Consider the following 9,558-nt stretch of genomic DNA (forward strand, 5'->3'; position numbering starts at 1 on the left):
ACTCACACATAGACACGCACTCACACACAGACACACATACTTACATGCACTCATACACAGACACACAATCACATGCACTCATACACAGACACTCACATGCACCCACACACAGACACACACACTCACACGCACTCTCACACAGACACACACTCACACGCACTCACACACACAAACACGCTCACACTGTATATACACACACACCGACACTCACACACACACTCGCACTCACACACAGACACACACACACACAGACACTCACACACAGACACACACACTCACACAGACACACACTCACACACAGACACACTCACACACACTCACAAACAGACACACACACTCACAGAAACACACAGACACACACACTCACACACACTCACACTCATACACAGACACTCACACGCACTCACACACAGACATACACACACAGAGACACACACACACTCACACGCACACAAACACGAACTGCTGAACATTCGATAGCTTATACCAGACAGTCTTTTCCCGGTTTTTGAGTATTCAGATATTTTGCTGGACATTTTAGTTGGAGGCGCGGCTGTGTTGTTCAGGAGACGCAGGTGAGGAAGACGAGCCGGTGCGCTGGTCAAACTCCGTTGGCGTGGCTTTCGAACAACGCTGCCGAGCATTCATCTTGCGAATCTCTGCTCTCTTCCTAACAAAAGGAACAAACTACATCTCCTCACCCGCACAAACAAGGACTTTTCAACCTCTGCTGCCTTGTGCTTCACAGAAACCTGGCTGAGTGAAGCCATTCCGGACAGCGCGTTACATCTGCCGGGCTTCCAGCTGTTCAGAGTGGATAACATCGCGGAGTTAACGGGGAAAACGAGAGGCGGTGGAACATGCTTGTACATCAATGAAAGTTGGTTTACAGATGTAACAATGTTAAAGAGGATGTGCTGTCCTAATTTGGAAGCACTCTTTATTAACTGTAAGCCTTTCTACTCGCTGCGGGAGTTTTCCTCGTTTATTCTGTTGAGTGTGTATATCGCACCAAACACGTGTTTCAACACAGCGCTGCAACAGCTGACTGATCAAATCACAGACACGGAACAACAATACCCGGACTCAGTTATTATTATTCTCGGGGATTTTAACAAAGCAAATCTCACACGTGAACTTCCCAAATACAAACAGCACATTACATGCCCCACCAGAGACAGGAACATACTGGATCATTGTTACACAACAATAAAGTATGCATATCGCTCTGTTCCTAGAGCAGCTTTGGGACTCTCTGATCACTGTCTGGTTCATCTTCTTCCAACTTACAGATAGAAATTCAACCAAGCAAGGACTGTAAAGAGATGGACCAACGAAGCAGAGCGGGAACTACAAGCCTGCTTCAATTGCACGGATTGGAGTGTTTTTGAGGCTGCAGCCACAGACCTGGATGAGCTCACAGATACTGTTACATCATATATCAGTTTCTGTGAGGATATGTGCATTCCTACTAGGACTTATTGAACATTTAACAACGACAAACCATGGTTTACAGCAGAGCTCAGGCAGCTTCGTCAGGCCAAAGAGGATGCTTACAGAGTTGAGGATAAAGTCTTGTACAATCAGGTCAGGAACACACTGAATAAGGGAATCAGAGTGGCTAAAAGAAGATACTCTGAGAAGCTGAAAAACAAGTTTTCAGCTAACGACCCTGCATCAGTGTGGAGTGGCATGAAACAACTCACAAATTACAGGACTCCTACCCCCAACCCTGTAGGGAACCAACAACTGGCTGACGACCTGAATGTGTTCTACTGTAGATTTGAAAGGTCCAATCTCACACCCCACACCCACTCTGACCTTCACTTCACACAAACACCAACACCTCATGCAACCTCCCTCCTCCCCCCTCCTGCTACTCAACCTGCACTTAAGATCTGTGAAGAGGATGTGAGTCGTGTCTTTCGAAAACAAAAGACGAGGAAAGCTTCAGGCCCAGATGGCGTCTCACCAGCGTGTCTTCGATCCTGTGCTAACCAGCTGGCCTCCATCATCACACAGATCTTCAATAGATCACTGGAGCAGTGTGAAGTCCCATGCTGCTTCAAATGCTCAATCATTATTCCAGTCCCAAAGAAACCAAAAATCACAGGACTTAATGACTACAGACCTGTCGCCCTGACGTCTGTTGTCATGAAGTCATTTGAGAGACTGGTGTTGGCCCACCTGAAGAACATCACTGGTCCCTTTCAAGATCCCCTTCAATTTGCTTATCGAGCAAACAGGTCTGTGGATGATGCAGTGAACATGGGATTGCATCATATCCTGCAACATCTGGACAGACCAGGGACATATGTAAGAATCCTTTTTGTGAACTAGAGTTCTGCTTTCAACACCATCATCCCAGCTATACTCCAGAATAAATTACACCAACTCTCTGTTCCCATGTCTATCTGTCAGTGGATCACCAGCTTTCTGACGGACAGGCAGCAGCTTGTGAGACAGGGGAAACTCACTTCCAGCACCTGTACAATCAGCACTGGTGCCCCCCAAGGATGTGTGCTCTCCCCACTACTCTTCTCCCTCTACACCAATGACTGCATCGCCAAGGACCCCTCTGTCAAGCTCCTGAAGTTTGCAGATGACACCACTGTCATCGGCCTCATCCGAGATGACGATGAGTCTGTATACAGAAGGGAGGTTGAACAGCTGGCTGTCTGGTGCAGTCAAAACAACCTTGAGCTGAACACGCTCAAAACGGTGGAGATGATTGTGGACTTTAGGAGGAACCCCCCAACACTGACCCCCCTCACCATTCTAAACAGCACTGTGGCAGCAGTGGAGTCATTCAGGTTCCTGGGCACTACCATCTCACAGGACCTGAAGTGGGAGACCCACATTGACTCCGTTGTGAAAAAGGCCCAGCAGAGGTTGTACTTCCTTCGCCAGCTGAGGAAATTCAACCTACCACAGGTGCTGCTGATACAGTTCTACTCAGCAGTCACTGAGTCTGTCCTCTGCACTTCTATAACTGTCTGGTTTGGTTCAGCTACGAAATCAGACATCAGAAGAATACAAAGGACAGTTCGGACTGCTGAGAGGATTATTGGTTACCCCCTGCACCCCTTCAAGAACTGTACACTTCCAGAGTGAGGAAAAGGGCTGGAAAAATCACTCTGGACCCCACTCACCCTGCCCACTACCTTTTTGAACTGTTGCCTTCTGGCTGACGCTTCAGAGCTCTGAGCACCAGAACCGTCAGGCACAGGAACAGTTTTTTCCCTCAGGCTATCCATCTCATGAACAGATAAACTGCCCCATTGAGCAATAACTATGTGCAATACACAGTTTAGTCTTTTTTTATATTTATCCAACACATCCAACCTCTTCTGCCATTTCATTCCTCTGAAGGAAAAAAAAACAAAAACATTTGCACTGTACATAACAGATTTTTATTAGATTTGCACTACCCATGTGTATGTGTGTATGTAGTATGTATGTGTGTGTCTGTGTGTATCTGTACGTATGTGTATAATTATTTTTTATTTTTTATTGTTATCTATGTCTTGCTGCTGTTTTTGTATTGTTGTACACTGGAAGCTCCTGTCACCAAGACAAATTCCTTGTATGTGTAAGCATACTTAGCAATAAAGCTCATTCTGATTCTGAAATCTGCATGGGTTTTCTGCAGACTTGTGCACACACAGATTCTGTGTTTTAAATATACACTAGATTAATATAAATTATATAATTGGCATTAAGGTAAAAGACACCATTAACAGCAATATACCGTTGAAATATCAGCTTGATTTATTTATTTATTTATTATTATTTTTATTTTGTATAATGATAAATATAAGTTTTGGTTATTAAATTTGCTTCTGTGAATGAAAACTTGATTAAAAAAAATAAATCATATTACACAAAGAAAGAACAGTTAGCAACACTGCATTGCAGAAATAAAGAAGAAAGAAAATAAAAATATATACAAAATATAGATATAATTTATAATACATTACATATAAACAAGTTATTTTTCTGATCAGAAAGAAAAACAAGGTCATAATCCTTTAAACATTTGTTATTCATGCTATTAAATATGGGTATAAGAGACTTATAAGAGAATATAGGATGTTTAAAATTGAAAGACCAAATCTGGGCGAAGAAGCAAGAAATTTGTTCTAACGTATATAAAGGATTTATGTACAAAACAAAAATGGTAAAGTATTAACAGAACGAGATGAACGGTTACGTCATAGAGGCGTGAGGAGAGCTCGAGATGACGTCAGCGCGGGGTGCGGCAAGTTTATGAATCTCGTGCAGGACGCTCAGAGCGCGCGTGCACGTGAGACGAGTGTGAGTGTGTGTGTGTGTGTAAAAAGCTCATTGATCGGACACAGCGAGATATCGATCAGTGATCAAGTGTGAGTGTGTGTGTTCACGGAGGGTCATTTGAGGGATGTTTTGTGTCTCTTTATAAGAACTTTCTCATGCTGGACGCGTCAGATCCGATCAACAGGTAAGACACTTATTGATCATATTGATAATGATGATGATCATTATAACAGGCAACAGCGAACCGCGACAGATAGACAGAATGTGTGTTTAAATGTCTCCATAATAATAATCATTTTCTGCTGGTAAAATTAATGACACTAATGATGTCAATAATTATTATATGAGTAATTAAAGAGTTTTTCCTGGAGATCAGTGTTTTCTTATTTGTTGTCATACAAATCATTGAATTGTGTTGATGTTATCTAATTAGTTGCAAAAGATTAAAGACAATTACAGAAGTGCTAGAAATAAAAATATTGTTCAACTATAATGTCACAAATTGTCTCCAGTTACTGAAATAATGTTTTAAATGCATTTAAATCTGAAATTACAGTGATGAAGTATTCACTACATTTATTATCATGTAGTCATGAGAGACATAGGCGACTTAGGCGGTTGCCTAGGGCGCAAAATGACAGAGGTGTGCCGCATGAGGATTTTATTTATTTATTTGCCAGAAGTGCACCCTCTCATGACGACGTGTGTGCCCCTCTACCCCTGTGTTGAGCGATATGTTCCACTAACATCTTTCAGTTTTACTGATAAATGGTCACATAGGGTGACGAATTGCCCGTTGTGGATGTCGCATTCTTTGAATGCAGACCGTTTTAACAACTATGTATAATTACTACATATACATGCATGGCTATAGATACAAGCAAAACATTATTAGAGGTAAAAAGAACATTTCTCAGTTGTTTCTGAGATTATTGTTAGATATGATGCATTAATACAGAAAGATGATGTCTGGTTTTGACTGAGAAGCAGATCTGTAATTAAATGATACTTAACTGTTAATTAACTGTTAATTAACTGTATGCTTGTTATGAGTTCTATGCTGATAATTTCACCACACAGGAAAAAAAATTAATTGTTTATTTTGGTGAGGTAAGTGTCTTATTTTGTGCTTGTTTCTCTTGTGAGATCTGGGAACACTGCAGCTGATATTTCACCCACCCCTTAGCATAGAGTACTGTCACTTTAAAAAGAACGTTATTAACCGTTCTTGTTTTTTGTTCTAACCGGTAACCATTTGAAAAAGAGGCTCCGGAACCTCTGAACCAGTACGAAAAAATACTTTTTGCTCGGAACCGAAATGAAAAACATTTAGTTTTTAGTCCCTGGTTTATATAATAGTGTTTTATATTTTAAAGACTAGCCAAGATAATAAACACTAAATGTAGAATATTTGGATGAACTCTAATTACATTTAAACACACGTTAATATTTTTTATAATTTTACACGGTATAAAATAACGAGAGCTGTAAATATTAATGAAACCAAAGTCTAGTGTATTGTTTAGACCTTTTTATTCAGTGTACAGAAAGTAGTGGATAAATCGGCTTACATGTCTTTCTAAACAAAAACTAAACTGCAACAGTTCATTTTACTGTGAAAATAGTTTTAACAGTAGTTTTACACTACAGGCACATCTTTCCTGGTCAGTTATAATCACATAGACAGAAAACAATGTTCGAAATATCGAATTTAGCTTATTATGGTTTGTCATTTATTTTGGTTCACAATATTTTGAAATGCAGTATCTTTTCCCATCCCCCATTTCATAGTACCATGGTATATTTTGTAAGTGTAAAGTCTAAAACTTACTGCAGATGTTTAAGTGACATATATAAATAAAAATTATCTGTATTTGTGTTTGTTTTCCAGAGCCCAGTGAGTGTGTATGTGTGTGTGTGTTTGCTGTCTGGCTGAAGTCGTGTCAGATTGTTCTGATGGCCGTCGTGATCTTCGTTTTGCTGTTGTTCCTCACTCAATCTCCTCCCATCGCTCCGCGACCTACCTCTGCCCCGCCCACAAATGTCACACGCCAGCTGCCCGACATTATCATCATCGGTGTGAGGAAGGGCGGAACGCGTGCTCTGATCGAGATGTTAAAGCTCCACAGTGCTGTCGTCACTGCTCGGAACGAGGTTCACTTCTTCGACTGGGACAGTCACTACCTGCGTGGTCTGGACTGGTACCGCTCGCAGATGCCCTACGCACGACCGGGCCAACTGACGGTGGAGAAAACGCCCGCGTACTTCACCTTCAGCAAGGCTCCCAAACGCATTCTGCAGATGAAGCCCGACGTCAAACTGCTGCTGATCGTACGAGAGCCGACGGAGCGTGTGTTGTCGGATTACATGCAGGTCTTCCACAACCGTCTGGAGAAACACAAACAACAACAACCGCTGGAGACGCTGCTGCTGCGCGACGGACAGCTGAACCTCAACTATAAAGCCCTGAACCGCAGTCTGTACCACGTACACCTGCAGCGCTGGCTCAGCGTGTTTCCTATAGACCGTTTACACCTGGTGGATGGAGACGCGCTCATCAGAGATCCTCTGCCGGAGATGAAGAAGGTGGAGGAGTTCCTTCAGTTAGAACCACAGATCAACGCCTCCAACTTTTACTTCAACAAAACCAAAGGTTTCTACTGTCTGCGGGATCACGGTCGAGAGAGATGTTTGCACAGCTCGAAAGGTCGAGAACACCCTCAAGTGGCGCCTGAAATCCTCCAGAAACTCTACGAATACTTTCACGAACCGAACAGGAAGTTCTTCGAGCTGGTCGGAAGGACATTTGACTGGAAGTAGGAGACGTTTTGAGCACATTACGAATGAAACACCACAAAGTCAAACAAGCTGAACATATAAACAGAGCTAAATGGAAATCTGCAGATCATCACACTCTGGAAAATATTTTTTTTTTTAAATGTTAGGCGGAACCTGATTTTCTCCATGTGGAATTGATTGGATGGTGCAAAGTGTCTCTATATGACCGGTGGATGAAAAATAAGAGGACATGATGATGTCAGCTGTAAAAAAAGTCATCTCTGAGGTGGAGCATCTTTGATGAAAGATTAAAAACATTTAGTTTTCTTTAGAATAACATGCATTGATGGATCATTCACAATAAAGCCTGAAGTATACTTCGATCAGATGCAAACGTTAGGTTTCTCCATACAGGATGCTTGATGCATATTTCATCATCATCAGAATATTCGTGCACTCTGAACACGTGCAGCCCGATTTTTCTAACCACGCACTCTGAATACGCAGAAAGCGCATATGCCTGGAGGTCCACAAGGTGGCAACACTCACATTTGAGCTGTTGCTGCTCGAAGATGATGTAATCACCTCTTAACTGGAGACGAATGTGGAAACAACAACAGTGGATATGCACGTAAAGAACACGTGTGTGAGGAGGTCAGGAGATTCCTGCATTTGTATAACTCCAGTCCAAATGGATAAAAAGACATTTTTATCGGTATAAACTCCTGAAGAGAAATAGTCCAGGATCTCATAGCGGTTGTGGCGCGCATGTGTACACATGCAAAGTCAAATGAAGCATACTTTGAAAGGCTCATTCAACTGTTCAAATCGAAGTATACTTCAGGCTAAAGACCAAGTCGGTTGTTAGGAAAGTAAATAGTCATTTTTGATTTCATGTTGACTTTTATGTTGCTGGGTTTTCCATTTAAAAAACATATAGTCTGATATATGAACATATGCATGTGGAATAAATCTATTTTTATACCTTTAAGACATATTAAGAACCAGTCAGAATATTTTTATAACTGCTGCTAAGCTATTGAATGTGTGCATGTGTGTCTTTAGATCACTCAGCATTACAGAAATTATCCTTACTAACTGTATGTATTAGTTTATGTATTCTGTTTTTTCAGTGTTTTTAAAATGAAGGAAAAGTGTATTAATAAAGTCATTTTTGTACTATTATTTAATGTATTGTGGTTTGCGAGACTTGCTGTGTGTGTGCACTCACATATTTGTCCTCAAAAGATATAAAGATGTAAAGGCTTAAAGTTAGTCAGTACTAATTGTAATTAATATACAAACAATAGAAGTCTATGGTTTATCTGCATGAGTGTATGCGTGTGCGTGTGTGCATTCATCTTGGAGATTCTGATTATATTTGTGTTCTGAGTGGAGTGATTGTAATTTTACAGATTTCTAACAGTCTCACTTTAGTTTCGTGTCCAAACATCATTCTAATATTTATTACTTTGGTGCAAATCACAGTTGTTAACGTAATGTCAGTAATGTGCAGTTCTGTGAGCTGATTGTGTAATAAAACTGTAACATGAGACGACTGAAAGAATGTCTTGTATGTGTGTGTGTGTGTGTGTATGTTTGTGTGTGTGTGTTTGTGTGTCTGTACTGGTTTCATGAGTGCCAAATTTTTTTGAAAATGTCCTCACTATGAGTGTACGAGTGTGTGTGTGTGTGTGTGTGTGTGTGTACAGGTTTTGCTATACTTGTGAGGACCAAGTATTGAGACTCAACCTGTTCTGTGAGGACATTTCTGGTTGTGAGGACCTTTTGGGTGGTCCTCACATGGGAAATAACATATTAAATGATGTTTTATTGAAAATGTAAAAATGCAGAAAGTTTTTTGTGAGGGTTAGGTTTAGGGGTAGGGTTAGGGGATAGAATCTATAGTTTGTACAGTATAAAAATCATTATGTCTATGGAGAGTCCTCATAATGATAGCTGCACCAACATGTGTGTGTGTGTGTGTGTGTGTGTGTGTGTGTGTGAGGGTTAGGTTTAGGGGTAGGGTTAGGGTTAGGGGATAGAATCTATAGTTTGTACAGTATAAAAATCATTATGTCTATGGAGAGTCCTCATAATGATAGCTGCACCAACATGTGTGTGTGTGTGTGTGTGTGTGTGTGAGGGTTAGGTTTAGGGGTAGGGTTAGGGTTAGGGGATAGAATCTATAGTTTGTACGGTATAAAAATCATTATGTCTATGGAGAGTCCTCATAATGATAGCTGCACCAACATGTGTGTGTGTGTGTGTGTGTGTGTGTGTGTGTGTGTGTGTGTGTGTTTAGGGGTAGGGTTAGGGTTAGGGGATAGAATCTATAGTTTGTACAGTATAAAAACCATTATGTCTATGGAGAGTCCTCATAATGATAGCTGCACCAACATGTGTGTGTGTGTGTGTGTGTGTGTGTGTGTGTGTGTGTGTGTGTGTGTGTGTGTGTGTTTTGTGAGGGTTAGGTTTAGGGGT

At 41.2% G+C, this 9,558-nt stretch overlaps 1 protein-coding gene across 1 annotated transcript; it reads left to right on the forward strand.

The window, feature by feature from the left end:
- The first annotated feature begins 4,310 nt into the window (after positions 1–4,310).
- hs3st1 (heparan sulfate (glucosamine) 3-O-sulfotransferase 1) lies at positions 4,311–8,616 on the forward strand. The gene is made up of 2 exons (XM_051658491.1): positions 4,311–4,480; positions 6,188–8,616. Exon 2 carries the CDS (start codon positions 6,253–6,255, stop codon positions 7,114–7,116), a length of 864 nt encoding a protein of 287 aa, XP_051514451.1. The 5' UTR covers positions 4,311–4,480; positions 6,188–6,252; the 3' UTR covers positions 7,117–8,616.
- The last annotated feature ends 942 nt before the right edge of the window (positions 8,617–9,558 follow it).

Source organism: Myxocyprinus asiaticus, chromosome 27 (genome assembly GCF_019703515.2).
Source record: "Myxocyprinus asiaticus isolate MX2 ecotype Aquarium Trade chromosome 27, UBuf_Myxa_2, whole genome shotgun sequence".
Taxonomy (NCBI): Eukaryota; Metazoa; Chordata; class Actinopteri; order Cypriniformes; family Catostomidae; genus Myxocyprinus; species Myxocyprinus asiaticus.